At 43.9% G+C, this 22905-nt stretch overlaps 1 protein-coding gene across 2 annotated transcripts in view; it reads right to left on the bottom strand.

Annotated features, from left to right (window-relative positions):
* The window catches only part of UNKL (unk like zinc finger), a 213341-nt gene that overhangs the window by 22364 nt on the left and 168072 nt on the right, over nucleotides 1-22905 (bottom strand). For both annotated transcript variants that reach the window (XM_082262085.1, XM_082262084.1), the window contains one exon: nucleotides 1667-1756. In XM_082262085.1, the coding sequence (XP_082118211.1) occupies nucleotides 1667-1756 (90 nt within the window). The remainder of the gene's footprint in view (nucleotides 1-1666; nucleotides 1757-22905) is intronic.

The following is a 22905-nucleotide window of genomic DNA, read 5'->3' on the forward strand; positions in this document are numbered from 1 at the left end:
TATAGCACCTTAATATTGCATAGATACATGTTCTTTTATTTTTACATATTATCACTGAATGCACCTCATTAGTGCTGTACCGTTGTTTTGGATTATTGAATTGCTTTGTAGTGGTAAACTCAGTTGGTATAGCAGCTTATTTTAGCACCTTTAGTTGATTGCATACAGCCAATTGTTTGCGCCGATATATTCACTTTTGCACATTATTATTGATATTGTCTAATAATATTTGTAGTACTGAAATAGTATTTAACCACTTTGCCGCTGCTCACTAGAGCTCTACTGCGGCAAAGTGGCTCGATAACTTCTGGCGACGTAGACCTACGTCGCTAGACATTCCCCTCTCTCGGCGGCGCGAACGCGCCGCCGGAGGCTCGCTCCCGCTGTATTCAGTCACAGCGGGAGTCGGGCCAGGGCAGGATAGGTGGTGATCACCACCGCTCTTCCCTGATCGCCGGGGAATCGAGTATGGAGATCCGCCTGCTTGTGTAAACACAAGCGGGCGGATCTCCTAAGTGACAGGCAGGGTCAGATTGCAGGGTTCAGCATAGCTGAACCTGCGATCTGTCCCTGTGTCACATAGTCCCCTCCCCCCACACACATCAGTAAGCACCAGGCATACCCCTTGATCACCAATGAAAATTAACCCCTTCCCTGCCATTTTTACAGTAAGTGCATATTTATAGCACTGATTACTGTAGTAATGTCACTGGCACCCCCAAAAGTGTCAAGAATGTCAGTCAAGGGTTCGATCTGTCCACCGCAATGTCGCAGTCCCGCAAAAAAAAAAAAAAATTGCAGATCGCCGCCATTACTCGTTAAAAAAAAAAAAAAAACACCAAAAATGACAGAAATCTTTCCTTTAGTTAGTAAACGCAATAACTTTTGCGCAAACCAATCAAAATACGCTTATTGCGATTTTTTTTACCAAAAATATGTAGCAGAAAACAAATTGGCCTAAAATGATAAAAAATTTTGATTTTTACATTTTTTTGGGGGGGAATTTCATATAAAAAAAATGTGAAAAATATTGTTATTTTTTCAAAATTGTCGCTCTTTTTTTTTGTTTATAGCGCAAAAAGTAGAAATCGTACAGGTGATCAAATACCACCAAAAGAAAGCTCTGTTTATGGTTAAAAAAATAGGATGTAAATTTCGTTTGGGTACAGCGTTGCATGACCGCGCACTTGTCAGTTAAAGTCGCACAGTGACAAATCGCAAAAAGTGGCCCCAACGTAACACAGCAAAATCCTCCGGTGGTAAAGTGGATAACAAACTATTTCAATTAATGATTGGGGGGTCAATAAACAAACAGACTTCATGATGGAGTCAATGAGATGATCTACATAGAGTTTTGTGCTCCCTGGGTTTCCAATCACTATCTGCATACAGTTAGGCAGACTATACACAGACAGATCCCTGCATCCACACAACAAAATGGATTCAGAGTTCCCTCCCCCACCATTACTCTGAAAGCTCCTTCAGGGACAGACACTGATAACAATGGTTCAATGTCCACTTTAAAGTGCTTTAGACATACAAGACAGAGTTGTATAAATTAATAAATAGGTGTATGCACATTTACACACCAACAAAATTCAAACCAATCTCATGTACAAACCTTCTGAAACCAAAACTGAAATAAGAATAAGGTAAATACACTTACTTGATAATCCCAGGTCACTGTCTGTGTCGTCTAATTCTTTGTCTAGAGATGCAACATTTATATTGCTAAAATGAAGATCTAGAGCAGAACCTGCAAAACACAACCGTCTATTAATGGACATATGAATACCAATAAACTGTATTCCAAAAAAAAAACAAAAAAAAAACAAATAGACCATTGAAGTGCAAAAAGCGATAGTGATACGCAAACTACTAAACCCAAAGAAATCTGATCCGCAAGGACTAAACTTCACCTACCTCTAAGGAGCCCACAGTGCTCCTACCACAGTCATATACATACTTATTATAGGATTATGGGCAGATCTAATAGAAGCCAATTTAACGAGAACCCAGAGGAAATTCCTGCAAACATAAAAACTCAATAAAGACAGCATCTCAGGTGAAAACAAAACCTGATCAACCAGTGCTGCAAGGCGTCTGTGTGCTAATACTAGGCATCAACAGAATAATTGTAATGGAATATGACTGTTAGCAGATTGTTCTTTTACTCACATAATAAGCCTAAAAGGGTGATGATCAGCATTGTTTTGACCAGTGTGACACATTTAGTTTTCAAAAGTAACCACATTTCACAAGACAACCCGAAGTCAATGATAAAAAAGATCAACAGCTCTGCACCTAAAATGTTTGAAATGCCCAGTATAATAGATGTGCATCCATCAGAGCCATTCACCAATTCATGTAAAGAGACAAGAATTCTCCCATGCTGACTCTCATGAGAGTCAGAGCAAGGCTTTTAACATGGGAAGACCAGCAAGCTCCACCTTTAACCCTTTCTTCTATGCGTTTTTCTTTAAGTCTAAATTTTATTTTGTCATAATATTTTAGACAGCTTTGAAGCTGCACTCGTCTCACTTCTTTTCTGTGTAGCATGGATGACTAGTCCATTTACAGCTGTCCCCAGAGCCAGCAGTGTCTCAGTGGAAAAAAATTATTTTTTACTAACAAAGCACAATGCAGCAAAGCAACATACAACCATTAATTAACATGGGAAAAACATAATAAACAAGAATATTGAGCTATGACTAGAACTTCATTTTCACATCTACAACTACATCTTCATTTCTATAGAACCAATAGTCAATGTGGTGTCTTAGCAAGCTGATCAACTTATAAAGATATATGTACATCCATTATGTAATATGTGGGAGAGGCAGAACAGTAAAATGTTTGTGAAAGTACATTAAATGCCTGTGTGCATGTATAATATATACATTCCAAAGTACACATACAAATGCAAACCATACCCCTGCCACAAACCAGATTCCTTATTGCGACAACATATTGTCCTAAATAATTTTGCATAAGAAAAATCCTAAAATTAAATGAAAACTGACAGAATTAACTTTGGTGGGATGTGTGTACATGCAGCTATGCATCTGCCATGAACGACTCATTCATAACCTTACAGATGCAACTTGCAGCGTTTTGTAAAGCTGTAAGCTTTACCATAAAGCAACCTAGTTTTGTCACCAGCCTGATGCCATCTCATCCTACAAGTACAATTTACCCAGCTAAGAACAGTGACTGAATATTCAAAGTTGGTTGCAGACCCAAACATCTGTGCCAGATAAATAAAGGTTTTAAGATGTCAGTAAGTGAGCAATGAATGGCAGTGTATGAATGCATTGAAGATCTAAAAGGAAGCCGAGTTGTTTCGCAGTGAAGAGTAAAAGAAATGCAGACATAGTTGTGCTTACCAGCTGTGTAAGTGCTGACTCACTGCCTGCAGTTCCCTGCTTTGCTCACACACTGTACTGAAGCAGCTAATCACAGCAGCTCCCCGATCATGTGACCACAGTCACATCAGGAGGATGTCATACGCTTCCAGGCATAAAGGAGGACTTGCAGTATCACAGAGACCTATGTGCATCACAGGTGAGATCCTTGTGCTCTTTGCTCTGCAGAATGCCTGAAAGTGCCAGTGCTGCAAAATGTACAGACTAAGGAGAGGTCAGTGGGGCTGACCTATGACAACTGGTGCAAAACTGAAGCTGTTGCACATAGCAACCAAATGCTCGCTTTTATTTGAAAGGTACAACCTAACTGGTTTGAAAAAAAACTCTCTGTTTGCTGTACTTTCCATAAATATTTAGATAGCACTGTTAAAAAAAAAAAAAAAAGAAGAATGTCAGTTCAGTAGAAAAAAAAAAAGGTTTAGTACTTAACATAGAATCCTCTTCTTCTAGGTAATTGAGGGCACATGAGGGCCCTTTCACATGGAGGAGTTTTTCAAACGCTTTTGTGTTAAAAAAAAAAAAAAGTGCTTTCCTTTTAAAATCAATAAATGTTTGGGGTGGTGCACTTTTGTTGCGGTGAAATAAATCCTTCTTACAGCATGTTGAATGCATGTTTTGGGGGGTTAAAAAAACGCACCAAAACGCTCTTCTCCATTGAAATAATTGGGAACAGTCTCAAAAGCGACTTAAAAATGCCCCCACTAAGCTCTTCTGGTGCAGTTTTTAAATCACATGCCCTTTAAAAACTGCACCAAAAGTGCCGCAAAAGCACACCATTAACGCAGAGAAATTTTACTGGCAGTTTTAAAGCAAACCAGTGTGAAAGTGCCCCAAGTCAGAGATATATGGTTCACACATTGACAAAAAAAAAAGTGACCAGCCTGGTATAACACCTTCCATTCCCAGCATGCTTCAGTTTTGCAACAAAGTAGTGCCAAGAACAAGACAGAAAGGCTGCAACCTCTGCCTACTAATAAACCTGAAGAAAAGGATTTTATGTAAAGTTCCCATTAATTCATTGAGGGATTGGATTGTCAAAAAGCAGTTCAACTGATGGGTGGGCAACACAGCAATTCCTAACAGACCTAACTAAAAACAAATTGAGAACTTGCCTGCAGCTCAAAAAACAACTGAAAGACCGAACACCTAAAGCTGGCATCACAAAAGGACTGAACATCCAAGTGGTAAATTTAAGAGAAGGTGTGAACAGAAGAAGCAATGCAAATCTGGGAAACAGTTGTCCAATGCCAAAAAGTCCAAGAAGCACCTACAGATCTAGTAAAGTAATGCTTGACAGAAAAGAATGGAACCCATAAAGCTTGTATGATGATTTGTCTGAGCCACCAGAAAAGGGTGAACTAAGATGCCCCCCCTTATGAAGACCATCAACGTTGACAAAAAAAGTCAGTCTTACTAAAAGGAGGAAGCGTTTGCAAGGTAAACAAGCACAACTCAAGCTGCATCCAATAAAACACAGGCAAAAAAAAGGGAAAGGCCAAAACCATCTTTGGGAAAAATTAGGCTCTATCCCTTAACATCATCTCGTCCAAGACCAGAAAAAGAAAATGGATTTTGAGTTCCCTGTAAAATGCATTTCTTGGAGTACAGTGGAGGACAGACACAGGTTTATTCAAGGATGACTGGGTGATATGCTCCTCCCTTCTTGAAATGCTGGCAAATAGAACTGTTGGGACCTCCATATAACCCCTCCCATTGATGGTTATCTTTAGCACTATCTTTAGCAATCAACAAAGGATTAAAAAGACAGAGCAGAGTGTCCTGTGTCCTTGCACTGCACTCCAAGAAACAAATTTTAAAGGCAAGTCAAAAAAAATATTTCTCTCAATTGTAGGGTACAGGGCATAGCTTTAATTGAAGATGACTGGGACATCCAAAGGCAATACACAAAAAAAAGGGGTGGGCATCACAGCAAACAAATGCCAACAGACCCACAAAAAAAAAAAAATGGTATAAGACCCTAGCTAGATAGCTGCTTGTAGCACCTTACGGCCAAAGCCTACATCAGGAGACGCTTGAACATCCACCTGGTAAAATTTTGTAAACGAGTTGACATTGGATCAGCTGGTAGCCTGTAAAACAGATGCTTGATGCTGAAAGGCCCCAAAGAAAAACTCCTAGAGATCTAGTAGAGTAGGCGGTAATCCTGTTGGGAATAGGCTTGAACAATGACCTGCCAAATTTACAACAAAAAAAAGAAGCAGGATGTTCTCTGAGAGAGATTTCGGGGACAACATATAGAATCTGTCAGTCTAAGGCTGGGTTCACACTGATGCGAATTGGATGTGGGTTCCCCACATTCAATCGCACGACACAGGAGATTTTTGACCGGCTCTCAATGGAGCCGGTTCACACACCTCCAAGACGGGCACATTCTGATTTGCAGAAAGCTCTTGTGTGTCTTCTGCTCCATTTCAGGTGCAAATTCAACCACAAATTCAGGCCTGATTCGCACCTGAAAAGGTGAACAGACACGCACCAAACCGCCTGCTGTGAGCTGCGGCCGCAGCTAGTGTGAACCCAGCCTAAAGAAGGTCGTAGCTGGCTGCTAAACATGTACAGCATGAATCACACACAGTGACAAGAGACCTCTCTTGGGTGCTTAGGAGACAGAAAGATGGTAGGACGACATCCTGGGTAAAGTGAAAGGAGGAGAGTGGTCTCTCAAGACTTTGGAAAGGGGTTATGCCCTTTAAACTCGTCATTTCCATGGCAACCTGCCACACTCTACCTGCTCAAAGCCCTCCACGAGCTTTGTGTATCCAGCCAACAGATGCTGCATGCAGCTCCTTCCCTCCAGTTTACGAGCCCAGTAGCATGTGTGAGGGAAGTAGCAGTTGCAGGACTTACAGATTTGGCCAGGCTATTTTGGACCCTGTTTAAGAATGTATCACATTTTATTTTTTGCATTTAAATAAATATATTTATTGCACTAGTTCATGCACTTTTCTTGCAAAAAAACAAAGAGAAACACTGCAATAGAGTATACATAAAAGCTGTCAGCACTAAGAGCAATCAACCATACAAAAAATACATATACAGAAAGGAGTGCAGCGCTAAACCAATTTAACCTCTTCCGGTCCGTGCTATAGCCGAAAGACGGCTACAGCGTGGACCTTAATTGCCAGGAAGCTGCCATGTACATCCTCCCGTGCATAAGCTGCCTGCACGCTCCCTGTGATCAGCAAGTCCATGAGACTTATTAAAGGCTTACCTATAGGTAAAAGTTATAAAGGTGGGTTTACAACCACTTTAACTTCAGAATTTAAGGCAGCCAACTATAAAAGATATGCAAAAGTTCTGAGACAGATTTATCCTTGAAGGTGAGATAGAATTTCACACTAAGGCTTGATTGACACCTGTACATTGCAGTAACATGTATATTGACATTTGTGTGCTGTGTTGCCATTCATTCTTCAGGCTGGGTTCACACTGGTGTGAATTTGATGCGGGTTTCCCCGCATCCAATTCGCATGATAGGAGATTGTGACTGGCTCTCAATGGAGTTGGTCCACACATCTCCGGAAAGGCTGCGGAGCGAATTGCACAGTGGTCCTGTGCATCCGGCTGTTTCAGGTCCAAATCCAGCCAAAAATTCAGGCCGGATTTGTCCCTGAAACGGAGAACAGGGACGCATCGGACCCCTGCTGTCAGCCGCATCCACCTGCAGTGTGAACCCAGCCTAATATTAGCCCAATGCATCTTACCAATGTACACCAAAGCGAACAGTAATGTATTGTGGGTACACCGCATTACAAAAAAAATTATCACAGTAGCATTCCGAATGTTCACATGCTTGCAATAATGCACCAAAACAGTGTGAATCTTGCCAAAACAGACACCTAATTAGGAAGCAATCAGTCAGTTTTTATTCTGTCACAATGCTTCTTAAAAACTGGATTTTTGACTTACCGTAAAATCCTTTTCTCTGAAGTTCATTGACATATGCAGCACCATATTCTTCTTAACCATTGGGTTATGCTGCCCCCTACAGGAGTAGGACACTAGGCCGGAAAAATCTTTACCACGCCTATGGGGCAGTCCCTGGGGTTATACACCCACTCACTCTTCTATAGGCATTCAGTTTTGTTGCAAGTAGTGTCAGAAGGAAATAACCCCAACCCAACTCATACATAGAGGGGCGGGTGCTGCGTCTGTCAATGAATTTCAGAGAAAAGGATTTTACGGTAAGGTTCCTTTCACACAGGCTTTCCGATCTGGTCTGCCTGTCAGTTTTTCAGGCGGACCGGATCAGATGCTCCATACAGCCCTATGGAGCAGCCGATGTCAGCGGAGACATGACACCCGCTGCTATCCAATCCGATCCGGTCTGTGAAATCCGGACGGATGGAAAACCTATTTTCCATCCGTCTGGCGGATCGGATCAGATAAAAATGGACAGGCGGTCCGTTATCATCCGATCTCCCATAGAGGAGAGCGGGGCTCTGACAGCTCTGTCTCTGCACACAGAGCGGAGACAGAGCTGTCATCCACCTTCTTAGCGGGGATCAAAAGCATAACGGACTCTGTCGGGCGCACCGCCCATGTGACAGGAGCCTTAGTCAAAAATTCAGTTTTCTCTATCGTTCATTGACAAACGCAGCTCCATATTCTTCTTAACCATCGGGACCATTCCAAAGCAGTAGTAACATGAGTTGTGGGAAAACAACTCAGAAAAGAATGTAATTCCCAAAGCCTAAACTTAGCCAACCAAGTAACATGGAGCCCAACCAGGAACAACTGGAGCTCACCTAGAAACAACATACACCCTCAAAGAAAATAAATTCTCTTTTAAACAACAGCCTGCAAAACCTTGCGGCCAAAGGAAGCATCCGAAGATGCCAACACATTCACCTTGTAGAATTTTGTGAATGTGTGCACAGATGACCAAATTGCCGCCTTGCAAACTTGTATCACTGACGCCTGATGGCGAAAAGCCCAAGAGGCCTTCAGCGACCTAGTAGAATGCGCCTTCACAGGGAGAGGTGGAGCCTGACCCTTATTGAATAAGCTTGTACCACCGTCTGTCTGATCCATCTGGATATGGTCGCAGCAGACGCAGCCAATCCTTTCCGAGGTCCATCCGTGAGGACAAAAGCGAGTCTAAATTTTCCGAAGGACTCAGTAGCCGCCACGTAAACCCTGATTACTCTAACCATGTTCAAGGAATGCAAGGAAAATTCTTCAGGATGCTTGGGCTTAGGACATAAAGAAGGTAGCACAATGTCTTTATTTAAATGGAAATCTGAGACCACCTTTGGAAGAAACTACTGATTAGGTTGAAGTACCACCAGATAAGGTGAGCGGCAGGATAGCACTGCCAATTCTGACACTCTGCGCGCAGAGGAAATAGCCACTAAAAAGGCTACCCTCTGTGACAGTGTAAGCAGAGAAATCTCCCTAATGTTTTCAAAAGGAGGTTTCTGAAGATTTGACAGTATCGGGGGAGCCCAGTGACGAACACCCTAAATAAAAGTGCAAATCAAAGAATATGTGGCTAAAGTGCATTGAAAAAACATTGCTAGAGCCAACACCTGGCCTTTGATAGTACCCAAGGCCAACTGCTGCTAAACCCCTCTTTGGAGGAAAGTCAATATCCGAGCCACTGAAAATAAGCATGGATGCACCTTAATGGATTCACACCATGCAATGTACAATTTCCATGTAAGACGATAAATCTTCAGAGAGGTAGATTTTCTGGCCTTCAACAGTGTGGGAATCACAGCCAAAAGACCCCTATCCTTCAATATAGCAACAGTCACAAATAAATGACTTTGACAAAGCGCGGAGCGCGAAACATGTCGCCATGGTGAGGGGACCGTTTGCAGTCACACGTGTGGAGCTGTCTGTCTGAGTCTGATCCTTGAGCGCGGGTAAAAGAAAGTCATCAGCTGCGCCGCCCGGGCTTCACTAGCCACCCGTAGATGCACACCGCATCGCTACATCTCTCCTGAAGGACTGCGCATCCACCGCCAGGGACAGCCTTCACGCCGGAGCCTGGATGTTTGCTCTCCACAAGGACTATGGCTACAGCAATCAGATACAGTGGGGTAAGTAAGCGGGCTCAGCCTGACACCTTTACCAGTGCAAGTTCCTATTACCATTGTTCTTTGATGTTTTTATTGCATCAAACTGAATTATCTTAAAATTATCCTGGAGCGGAGCTTCACTTGTGATATCCTCACCTACATCGTATTGTCACTACAATAATTTGTGACTTTATGGAGTTAGCCTTAACCAGAAACGCTTCCTTCTCTTTCCGTTTCTATAATGAACGGACTCTTACCCCAGGAGTCAACAAAAGGAGCTGCTGAGGTTCAAGCACAGGCATCCCCCTATATATCGGATCATACCAGGCGCTGTGTTTCTCCTTTCTTGTTGCAGCCCTATCCTTTTATACCTGGCTTTCAACAGCCACGATGTTAAGGCCAGCGACTGTAAAGCAGGATGGAAGATCGGCCCTTGAGACAGCAGATCTTCCCTGAGAGGAATTCTCCAAGGAGCATCAGCGACCAATCTCACCAGATCGGCAAGACCAAGACCGGCAATGCAAGTCTGTAGCCACCAGAATTATTGGAGTCCCTTCCACCTCTATTCTGCGCAGAAGCCTCGGCAGCAATTATAGTGGGGGAAACTAATAGATCAGCCAATACTGTCCCCAAGGAGCCACTAGTGTGTCTGTAGCATCGGCCAGAGGATCCCGAGAACGGGCTACAAACCTCTGTACCTTCCTGTTGAGCCGAGAGGCCAACAGATCCACATCGGGAGTCCCCCACCGGACACACAGCTGGTGAAACACTTCTGGGTGAAGGGACCATTCTCCCTGATCCAACACCTGACGACTCAGGGAATCCGCCTGCCAATTCTCCGCTCCGGGGATATGCACGGCGGATAGGATTGGAACAAAGTTTTCTGCCCATTTTAGGATCTCGGCCACTTGTCTAGCCGCCAGGACATTCTTGGTGCCCTCTTGATGATTGACGTAAGTCACCGCAGTGACATTGTCTGATTGAATCCGAACTGGACACCCTCGAAGGGGATTTGTCCAGTGAAGCAAGCAAGGCTTCATTGCTCCGAGTTCAAGAATATTAATCGGTAGTCTGGACTCCTCTAGAGTCAAGGTCCCCTGGACATACATCTTTCCAAGTACTTCCCCCAACCAGACAGGCTGGCATCTGTGATAACCAAAGTCCAATACAGGGGAAGGAATGACTTGCCCTGACGTAGAGTCAGGGAGCGGAGCCACCACAACAGAACACTTCTCGTGTTTTTGGCTCAGCAGATCAGATAGTCCAAAAATTTTGGATCATTGTTCCACTTGACAAGAAATTCTCTTTGCAGAGGTCTCGTGTGGAACTGTGCGAACAGAACCGCCTCAAAGGTAGACACCATCAGGCCCAGCCCTCTTATGCAAGTCCATAGAAAGGACAGTTTGCTGGATAACAGCAGGTGAATCGCCCTCTTCAAATTTTGCAGTTTTTCAAGAGGAAGAAACACCCTTGCTGAAGCAGAGTTCAGAGTCAGTCCCAGATAATCCAGTTTGGAGGATGGGACTAGAGCAGATTTCTGGAAATTGATGTTGCAACCAAACTCTAGCAGAGTCCGCACAGTAATGGTTAAGTCGGCCAGCAGGGCTGAATGGGAGTCTGCTCTTAAGAGGAGATCGTCCAGGTACCCCAGTACCCCAATCCCCCGCTGTTGCAGTAATGTCAATACCAGAGCCAACACTTTGGTGAAGACCCTGGGAGCGGAGGCGAGACCAAAGGGTAACGCCACAAATTGATAATGCTCCTCGCCCACAGTGAAGCGAAGGAAATGCTGGTGTCCAACGTAAATAGGGATGTGAAGGTAGGCGTCCTTAAATATTGATAGAGGTCAAAAGGTCTCCTTGGTATAGGGACGCCACTAACGTGCAAATGGACTCCATTCGAAGCTTCGGTACCCGCACAAAGCGGTTCAGAGCCTTGAGGTCCAAGATAGGACGCATTTGCCTTCTTTACTGGGCACAGTGAACAGGTTTGAGTAAAACCCTTGAAAGCGTTCCCGAGATGGAACCGGCCCAATCACACCAACTGCAAATCTTGTAGAGCCTCTCGTAGATCCCTTAACCAGTCTAGAGATAGGTGTAGATTGGGTGGGAAGAATCTGTCTGACGGTCGAGACCTGAATCAGTTCATGGACCTATTCCTCTTGAATCAAGAAGGTCCATGGTTCCGTAAAGAAACGAAGAAGTCACCCCACCCCAGTTACGAGTAAGGGCGCCCCTTCATGCAGAAGAGGGCTTAACTGCAGAACTGGAGGGGCCCGCACTCTGCTTATTCGACCACATCTTCTAGGAATCCCCAGATGATCTGCGTGCCAGAGGCACGAAAGGGCCGCTTGTATGCTGAAAAGGAGTGACCCCATCATGACGAGGTGCCTTGCCTGAGCAGACTGATGAAGAAGTGAACTCTTCCCACCAGTAAGACCCTTGATAAGTTCATCCAAAGAAGAACCAATTAAGCGATCCCCTGTAAAGGGCAGGTCTGACATAGCCTTTTTGTAAGCCTGGTCCCCAGGTCAGCTTTTTAGCCACACCATGCATCTCATGGTTACCCCTACCGCGGATACTCTAGCCAAAAGGTGGGCTGTATATAAAGACGCAGCACATATAAATTTTAAACCTTGGACCAATTTGTCCGCCAGTTCAGCAAAGTCAGGGGGAAGCTTTCTCGCTTCCAAATCACTCTTCAGGAGCTTTGCCCATTCCGTAATTGTCTGGGACACCAGAGCGATCGTGAAGACCGGTCTAAGTATTGAGTCCACTATCACATGTAAGTGGTGGGAGTCTCATCCTTCTATCAACAGGGTCTTTAAGGACAGTAGACTCCTCCACCGGAATCATAGTGAATTTGTTTAGTCTGCAGACTGGGTGGTCCCCCTTCGGTGGAACGGTCCATTTTTTGATCACATCGTCCACAAAGGGATAGCATCTCGTGAAACTCTTCGGCACCACTAACATGTGTTTAAGGCGTCCCCACTGTTCAATGCCAATTCCATCAAAAAGTTCCGGACAAGGGAAAACCTTGACCGACTCTGAGTTTTTCGGGTGCCAAAAGACACCTGCATCCCTGACGCTGTAGAATCATCTGCCATTTTTAGAGTTTCCCGCACTGACACTATGTGTCTCCACTTTTTCCCGCATGGCTGCAGATGAGGATATATCATCCTCGCCATCCGAATCAGAGTGCAATAACAAAGAGCCCTCAGGATAACTTGCGTCCGTGGTGGCCATATCAACAGATGAGGCAAGTGAGGGCAGTGGGAGCTTTTTTTTTAGTCCTCTTTTTTACCATAACAACTTTTGACACCAGGGTTTCAAAAACCGCCATTAAGGCAGTTCCCCGCAACACCAAAGAGGGGATCAGTAGGTGATACATGCTTCTTGGACTCCATGCTAACCCGGGGACAGCACAGTGTCACATTAATACTGCAAAAAACGGCCCCACACTGTTGCATCAGCAGTACTACAAGTCCCAGCACACCAAGCTGAAAAATAGCAGAGAGAGGGAGCGACCTATAGGGACCTCAATAGACTCACCACCGCCCGATATTAGGGAGAGAAGAGCCTGCCTGAAGTTTTCAGAAAACAATCCTCAGAGGAAGAGGAAGTACCTGGGTCAGCACCAGAGATATAGCCTTGCCACTAACTGCTGTACAGCATTCTCAGGCTCCGAGAAAATGGCCACCCAATGCATTTCAATGGGGAAACCACAACAAAATGGCCACCCAATGCATTTCAATGTGAAACTACTAAAAAATGGCTGCCGAGCCTTGTACAGCTGATCTCCAAGAAAATGGCGGCGCCCTCGGCACGCCATGCGGTCTACAGGATCCCTTGAGGGGTCCAAGGATCAATCAGGTACAGGGGGTCGGGACCCCCACCAGGATTGACTCCCCCCCTCCTCCAGTGGATTGCACGATCAGCGGAATCGGCGCCCCCCCCTCCTTCCCCGAGGGCCCCCATCGCCTGCTAGAGCCCCTGCACCGTACCTGACTAAAGAAGGAACCCCTATGAAATAGTGAGAAGGATGGCCTTCGGGGGGGGGGGGGGGGAGCATTGGATGGTCGATGGTCCCCATGGACCCCACATACAAGGAGGTATGGGGGGTAACCCGGGGGTCCGACCATCCCAGGGAGAGGCCCACGTCCACCCCAAAACCGCAAGAGATGTGGGGGGACACTACTCACCATACCAACGATATTCGGGTGGGCGCCACTACGGACAGACCACCTCTCCACCCGGGGTGGGAATGCTGACAGCCAAGGTATACACTGCGACTCAAGCCAAACCAAGCCGTGTGTGTTCCGGTGAGGTGTTTCACCCGTGGGCCAGCCCCGCCCAGTGAGGCAATATCGTGGCGAGGCCTAGCGCGGAGCTGCGACCTGCACACGTTTGCTGGTCAGACTGGGAGACCATAAGGATCTAGAATATCCAGTCCGACGCCCAGTCCGGCTGATGATTGTAGTTCTCTGAGGAACATAACTAGCTAAAAAAAATTTAGACAAAAGGTTCCCATTTTACCTAAAAAACATGCTAGGACCGAAATCCCAGCAGGGAACTAGGTCCTTACTCCTGACTAAGCGGAAAAAAGCTGAATGCCTATAGCAGAGTGAGTGGGTGTTTACCCCCAGGGACTGCCCCATAGGTGTGGTAAAGATTTCTCCTGCCTAGTGTCCTACTCCTGTAGGAGGCAGCATAACCCAATGGTTAAGAAGAATATGTAGCTGCGTCTGTCAATGAACGATAGAGAAATGACAGAAGGATTCATGTCTTAACCACTTACCACTTCAATACAGGGCATTTTCACCCACTTCCTGCCCAGACCAATTTTCAGCCTTCAGTGCTCCCACACTTTGAATGACAATTACACAGTCATACAACACTGTACCCAAACAATTTTTTTTTTTTTTCCACACAAATAGAGCTTTATTTCGGTGGCATTTAATCACCACTGGATTTTAATTTTTTGAGATATAAGTAAAAAAAGTGAAAATTTTTGAAAAAAAAAAAAACATTTTTAGTTTTGATTATAAAAAAGTGCAAATAAGTAATTTTTGTTCATAAATTTCGACCGAAATTTATACTGCTACATATCTTTGGTAAAAAGAACCCAAATTAGTGGATATTATTTAGTCTGTGTAAAAGTTATAGAGTCTACAAGCTATGGTGCAAATCCTTAAAAATTTATCACACCTGATGTACTGACGGCTTATCTCATTTCTTGAGGCCCTGAAATGTCAGGACAGTACAAATACCCCCAAATGACGCAGTTTTGGAAAGACAGTCCAAGGTAATTAGTAAGAGGCATGGTGAGTTTTTTGAAGCTGTAATTTTTTCCTACAATTCTTGAGAAAACAAAGAAATTATTATTATTTTTTTTTTTTTTTTTTACACAAAATGTCATAAGTTATTTCTCACATACAGCATATGCATACTTGCAATTACACAGCCTAGCCACATACAGAGGCCCAACATGCAGGGAGCACTGTCAGACATCTAATTTCCTGATGACCTATTACACTTTTGAGGGCCCTGGAGCACGAGGACAAAAGAACTACCCACAAAATGACCCCATTTTTGAACGCAAACACCCTAACATATAACGTTTTTTTTAAAACACAAAGTTGTCAATTTATAAGATAGTTCTAACACATAGCATGTACATAGCAAAAATTAAACCCCAAAATACATTCTGCTACTCCTCCTGAGTATGGCAATGAGACTTTTACACAGCCTGGCCACATACATAGGCCCAACATTCAAGTAGCACCTACAGGCGTTCTAGGAGCATAAACTACACATCTAATTTTCTGACAACCTATCACGCTTTTGAAGGTCCTTGAGCACCAGGACAGTGGAATTACCCACATAAAGACCCCATTTTGCATAATCTATGAGGCTTGGGCTGCAGACAGGTACTCGGGTACTCTGATGGGCTGGAGACAGGTACTCAGGTACTGATGGGCTGGAGACAGGTACTCGGGTACTGATGGGCTGGAGACAGGTACTCGGGTACTGATGGGCTGGAGACAGGTACTCGGGTACTGATGGGCTGGAGACAGGTACTCGGGTACTGATGGGCTGGAGACAGGTACTCGGGTACTCTGTAGGGCTGGAGACAGGTACTCGGATACTCTGATGGGCTGGAGACAGGTACTCTGATGGGCTGAAGACAGGTACTCGGGTACTCTGATGGACTGGAGACAGGTACTCGGGAACTCAGATGGGCTGATGACAGATACTATTTGGGGGCAAATCGGGGCACATCGCTGTACTGCTGCAACCCTTTTTTTTCTAGGTCTCCTCGTCATACACTGAAGAGGAGAACCCGGTAATGGCAGTACAGCGGTTTGTTGACATTTATGACCGGCACAGCTGGTCATGTGGTAAAGAGCCATTTTGATTGGCTTTTTACCCTGATTGGGGATGGGCTGTGACACACCTTATCCCCAATCGCTGCGATGCACGGCAGGAGTGGCGAGAACGGCCAAATGTCATATGTGTAACGCTCCTGCGTTTTACGTATGATGTGGATTTTCAGCTGCAGAAATATTCCACTTCAGTAGTCATGTAGAGAAACACTGAGACACCATTCCCAACTCTCAATGACTCATCATGTGTGGATGATCTCAATTCAGCAAGTAAATACACACACTCAATAAGATGTTTCCTAGAGTGACTTATGTATATAGTAACACAGTGATGATAGCCTGAAGAGACAGGTTGGGTAGAGATGGTAGATGACAGACACTTGAAAGGAAATGTTCTTGAAAGTAAGATAGTAGCAGATGGGATGCAGATAGGTTTAGCAATCATGTATGGTAGTAGATGACAGAGTAGCAGGTGGACATACAAGAGAGATCAACCCAGTGCAAGAACAGGTGGTAGTAGGCTCAAGAGCTAGCAATCTTAGATAATGCAGATGTAGTAATAGTAGAAAATATAAAATAATAGAAAAATAGTGCAGCGCAATCCTAGTGGTAAAATTATAAAATCATGCAGAGTCCCAGTGTTAATAGGTGTCCATATAAACAGATAAAAGTCTCCAGTGTAAAGTGGTCCTAGGGCAATTCCATAAGGTGCTTGTCTCCACGAGTGCTCATGCAATCCCACCACCTGTTCACACTGCCGCTCACCTTAACAAAGAGACCCTACAGGGTCAACCAGCATTTCATCTCAAAATCAAAGCATCCTCACACTTTCTTCCTTAAGCGTAGTAAATGATTACACCTCCGATGCACTGTCAGCTCCTCAAACAATGTTACCAATATGTGTAGGAGACAAGAAAAAACGATCTAATGCTCTCTGTATGCAATCAAGCACTCTTTAATCCATATAAGAAAACAACTCACATTTTTGAAGAAAATAACAGCGCATATCTGCAGAGTTTGCAAGCAGGCGTGCATCAGGTCCACCAACCCGGAAGAGTGAGAGGCAGCCGCGGGTCACGTGACATCCCTCGTACGCGTTACGTCCGTGAAAATAAGCGGGACTTCTTCAGCAAGGGTCACGTACCATACTGCGGACCCGTCTTTTATGACAATATGATCTGCCGACCTCCTGTCTTCAATTAACTAATCAGTATGATTCCAAATGGAAACAGGAAACAGGAAGTGATGTACACAGGAAGTGATGTACACAGGAAGTGATGTACACAGGAAGTGATGTAAACTAAGGGCAGGAAGTAAACACTGCATGACCCTTAAGCCAGGACCAGCCTGTATTCTTATATGCAGTGTGTACGGGCAATTTAAAAACTTTCCACAAGAACCAGCTTGTGGAAATACATTAAATACAATTTAATAAATATACTATGCCCAAATTTAAAATAATACATCTTCCCATAATCCAAAGGATTCAATGGGTGGTAATCGTCATTGTGACTCCGGCTAAATCTCAACTCTCCACTAGATGGCGTATCTGAGCATTGCCTAATCATAAATGTGAACAATAAGTGACATATACACAATAATGCACATAAAATTATTAAAATTACAAAATATAAACCGCAATGTGAATACTATAAAAGACAAAGAACAAAGCAATAAATATATTCCCTATAAAATATAAAATATAAGAATATGGGAACATTAAAAAGGCAAAAAATATCTCATCGGTCAGAAATAAAACAGTTGAGATCAAACTCAACATTGAGTCCTAATGGCGTTAAAACTTTACATTCAAAAATCCAATAAGACTCCCGTTGACTCAACTGTCTAATAAAATTCCCACCTCTCCAGTGTGGGTGGACTCTCTCTATTCCCCAGAATTGCAACCCACTGGGATTTTTTTGATGGAATTTTTTAAAATGTCTTGAGACACTATGCGTTTCTAAACCTTTACGGATATTAGTGATATGCTCGCCCACCCTGACGTGTAAAGCACGAGAGGTACGTCCTATGTACTGAAGGCGGCATTCACACTGTAACATGTACACCACCCCTTGCGTTTTACAGGTGATCAGATTTTTGATGTTATATGATTTATTAGTAGCAGTAGCTACAAATTCTTTTCGTTTCTTTAGGTTCTTCTTGCAGCTCTTACAGGTAGCACATTTCCCACATGTATAGGTGCCAGAAAGAAAAGAAAAAATATGATTCTCCCTGATACGAGGTGGGTCAACAACCCCAGGCGCGATTTTATCTCGCAGTGAAGGGGCCTTCCGGTAGATAAACTTAGGGAATTCTGTCAGATGGGGTCCTAGAATTTTGTCCTCTTTAAGGATAGGCCAATACTTTTTAACAATACGTTCTACTTTTTTGTAGTGTATATTGTAATCAAAAATTATTCTGTAACCTGGATCCACTGGATTAATTTTGTCTCCATTCAGGAGAGTATCGCGGTTACTCCTTCCCACATCCTCCAATTCTTTTCTAATGGGGTCCTTTTTGTATCCTTTCTCAAGAAAACGCTTTTCCAAAACCTTTGATTGTACTTGATAGTCACTATCCGAAGCGCAATTGCGTCTTAATCTAGTGAATTGTCCCCTTGGAATGTTGCAAAGCCACATCTGGTGGTGACAACTATTTATTAGATGTAGTAATAGTCCTTAGTATGCAGAGCTAGATAGTGTAAGCTTTAGTATAAAGGTTATAGAGGTTTCCCCTGTGGGGTACTTATCACTAATAGCAATGTAGCAGAGGAGAGGTTCGGCAAGAGCGGATGATCCGGTAGCGGGATACAGGGATCAGCGCAGCGTGGTTCCGACAGCGAGGTATACTTGCAAGCATGTGAGCTTCAAGACAGGTTAGCATCAAGGCACAAAGCAGTTTGAACGAACACATGTGAGTGAGAGCCGGCGATCTAAATAGCCATCCAGTCCGGCGCTTAGTGATGACAGCATCAGTCTTAAAGGTGTATGCGCACCTTACCAAAAGAGAATGGTGGGGCGCATACACTTATAAAAGAGTAATTAGGGTACCCAAAGGTACCAGAACATTACAGTACCCCCCCCTTAAGGCCAGCTCCTGAAGGCCTCTGGAGCTGGTTTGTCTGGGTACTTCGCATGAAAATTGCGGATTAATCTAGAGGCATGTATGTCAGAGGTGTTTAGCCAGGTGTCGTCTTGGGGCCCATAGTTCTTCCATCGAACCAAGTACTGAAGTCTTCCTCTGTGGATACGAGAATCCAGAATCTCTTTTATCTCGTATTCTTCTCCACCTTCAACTTGTACAGGAGGAGGAGGTGGGATAGTAGGCCTTATTCCTTGGTCAGGAACATGGGGCTTCAGTAGCGACACATGGAAAATGGGATGTATTTTGAGGTCTATTGGCAATGTAAGCTGTACTGCAGCTTTTCCAATAAGTTTCTTGATTGGGAAAGGTCCCAAGAACAGAGGTCCAAGCTTTTTGCTAGGGATTTTCAGTCTTAAATTTTTTGTTGAGAGCCAAACGAGGTCCCCGATAGCGTACTGAGGAGAAGGTCTTCTGCGAAGATCATAGTACTTCTTTTGTTGACTATGAGCGTGTGCAATGGTAGTATTAAGCAAACCCAGAGAGTCCTTTATTTGGGTAAAATAGTCTGAAGCTACTGGGTTATTTGAAGGAAGGATGCGTGGTGGAAGAATAGAGGGATGAAACCCATAGTTCAAGTAGAACAGACTCTGCTTGGTCGTACTGTGGGTTGCGTTGTTGTAGGCAAATTCTGCCAGAGGGAGAAGATCCACCCAATCATCCTGTTGGTAAGAAGTGTATCAACGTAAATATTGCTTGATGCATTGGTTGACTCTTTCAGTCTGTCCGTTGGTCTGCGGATGGTAAGAAGTGAGCTTCCGCTCGATCCGTAGTATGTGACACAGTTCTTGCCAGAACTTGGAAATAAATTGTGATCCACGGTCAGACAGAAGAGTTTTTGGGATACCATGTAACTTAAAGACATGTTTCATCAGGAGTTCTGCCGTTTGTTTGGACGAAGGTAGTCTGCGAATAGCAATGAAATGTGCCATTTTTGTCAGATGGTCCACTGACACTAAGATGGTATTAAATCCTTTGGAAGGAGGCAATTCCACTATAAAGTCCAAGGACACAAATTCCCATGGAGTTTGGGGTATTGGTAGACTGCATAGTAGACCGGATGGTCTCGTAGTGTCAATTTTGGACCTGGCACAGACATTGCATGAAGAGACGAATTTTTGTATAGATGTTTTCATGTCAGGCCACCAGAATTGCCTGGTAATCAGATTAAGAGTCTTTGTCATACCCATATGTCCTGCCATAGGCACATCATGCGATAATTCCAAGATCTTGGTGCGTATGGTAGGTGGTATGTAAAGTTTGTCGTTGTAGTAGAGGAAGCCTTCTGCATCAGTATTTAGTTGTGGTGGGGGTGAATCCAAACTTATACCATGCAAAACCTCTTCCTTCAAGGAACGGACAACTCCAATAATGCGTTTGTGAGGTATTATAGGAACGGAAGGGATTTCAAAGTAGTTTTCTTCAGTTAGTCGTGATAGTGCATCCGCCTTTTTGTTCTTATCTGCAGATGTGTAGGTCACTAGGAAGTTAAACCTTAAAAAGAATAGTGACCATCGTACCTGTCGGTGCGAGAGAGTTTTGTTAGTCTGAAGATATTGGAGATTTTTATGGTCCGTGTATATAAGTATTGGTAATTGGGTGCCTTCGAGTAGATGTCGCCAATTCTCCAGAGCCAATTATATAGCAAGCAGTTCCTTTTCACCCACGGGGTAATTTATCTCAGGACTGCTTAGGGATTTAGAAAAAAAGGCGACTGGATGAAGTGGTGAAGTGTGAGTTGGTCGTTGGGAGAGTATTGCTCCTACTGCCATGTTTGACGCATCTACTTCCAGAATGTATTGGAGGGATGGGTCTGGATGGCGTAATATGGGAGCAGAAGTAAACCTTGTCTTTAACAGGTGAAAAGCTTTATTTGCTTCATCTGACCATTTGAATGTTTTTTTAATGCTAGTGAGCTGTGTGAGGGGTCTCACAATGGCAGAGAAGTTTCTAATAAACTTCCTGTAGAAATTCGAAAATCCAAGGAATCGCTGTAGCGCCTTGCGTGTGGTTGGTGTAGGCCAATCCTGAATGCAGGATATCTTACTCATGTCCATCTCGATTCCTGTTTTGGATATGATGTAGCCTAGAAAGAGTACCTCTTCTTTATGAAACAAGCATTTTTTCAGTTTCACATAAAGGTTGTGTGCAAGCAATCTCGATAATACTAGTCTTACATGTCTTATGTGTTCAGACAGGGATCGTGAATATATAAGTATATCGTCCAGATATACCACAACACAGACATCTAGTAAGTGTCTCAAAATATCGTTTATAAATCGTTGAAAAACTGCAGGGGCGTTGCATAGCCCGAATGGCATTACAAGATATTCGAACAATCCGTATCTGGTTCTGAATGCAGTCTTCCACTCGTGTCCATCACGGATTCGAATGAGATTGTATGCTCCTTTCAGGTCCAATTTTGAAAAATAGGTAGCTCCACGCACCTGCTCAATGAGCTCAGGGATAAGCGGTAGAGGATAGCGATCTTTTATTGTAATAGCATTCAATTGCCTATAGTCGATGATAGGCCTGAGACTTGAGTCCTTATTGCGGACAAAAAAGAGTCCTGCTGCTGTGGAAGAAGTGGAAGGTCTAATAAAACCTTTTTCCAAATTCTCATCCAAATAGTCTTTGAGATGGGAAAGTTCATCCTGTGAAAGAGGATAAACATGACCGAACGGCAATTTGCTATTTGGGAGTAGATCAATGCTACAATCATAGTCTCGATGGGGAGGTAGTGCTTGAGCATTTTTCTCAAGAAAAACCTCAGAGAGATCCTGATAATATAGTGGTGCAATCTCATCTGTCACCACAGACAGGATCTTCCCGAAAGACGGGAGGTTACACGTACCCTCGCAATAGCAAGAGAGGAAGGCCAGGGTCCGTTCCTTCCAATCTATGGTTGGTTGATGTGTGTGCAACCAGGGAAGTCCCAACACAATGGGAAAGTGGGGTGAAGGTATTAGATCGAAGGTAGTGGTCTCCATGAGACCCATTAGTAGTGACTAGGAGTGCCTGTGTCTGATCAGTGATCGGATCAGAGGATAAAGGAACACCGTTAATAAGACTTACTGAGACAGGTTTAAGTTTAGAAATAATAGGAACTTTATTTAAAGCAGCAAAACGTATGTCAATATAATTTCCACAAGATCCTGTGTCAATCATGGCCTTAGTAGTAATCCTGTTCTGGTCCCACTGTAATGTTAAGCAAACAGAAAGGTAAGGGTTAGTGATTGAAGTTGTCAATCCCCCTAGGAGGACATTTGAACACTCACCCTTCTTTTTGTAGACTAGGGGACAGACGTTTATCTTGTGATCCGGGGATGCACAGTACAAGCAGAGATTACCAGATCGTCTTTTGGCTCTTTCCATAGTTGATAGAGGTGGGCGTATGGTTCCTACCTCCATAGGAACGGGGTCAACGGCCGAAATCCGAGAAGAACTGGATAATGGCATTCCCATTTTCTCAGCCTTTCTTTCTCTTAGTCTTCTATCTATGGTGATACTGAGTTGTATCAATGCATCCAGGGTTTTTGGCAGATCCGCTCGGGCGAGCTCGTCTTTAACGGCCTCTGATAGGCCAAGCCTAAATTGGGTTTTCAGAGATGCATCATTCCATTCTGAATCAAGGGTCCATCTCTTGAATTCTGCGACAAAGTCTTCTACAGGTCTCCTACCTTGTTTCAAGGATCTTAATTGAAGATCGGCAGTACTCTGCCTATTGGGATCATCATATAGGCTAGTGAGTTCTGCTAGGAACAAGGCATAGGAGTTGAGAAGCTGGTCGTTTTTCTCAAAAAGAGAGTCTGCCCAGGCCCGAGGATCGCCTGTTAGGTAAGAAATAATAGTACAAACCTTAATGTGATCAGTAAGGTAGGTACGGGGTTTTAGCAAGAAAAGTAAC

Source organism: Pelophylax lessonae (genome assembly GCF_965119305.1).
Source record: "Pelophylax lessonae genome assembly, chromosome: 6".
NCBI classification, from domain to species: domain Eukaryota; kingdom Metazoa; phylum Chordata; class Amphibia; order Anura; family Ranidae; genus Pelophylax; species Pelophylax lessonae.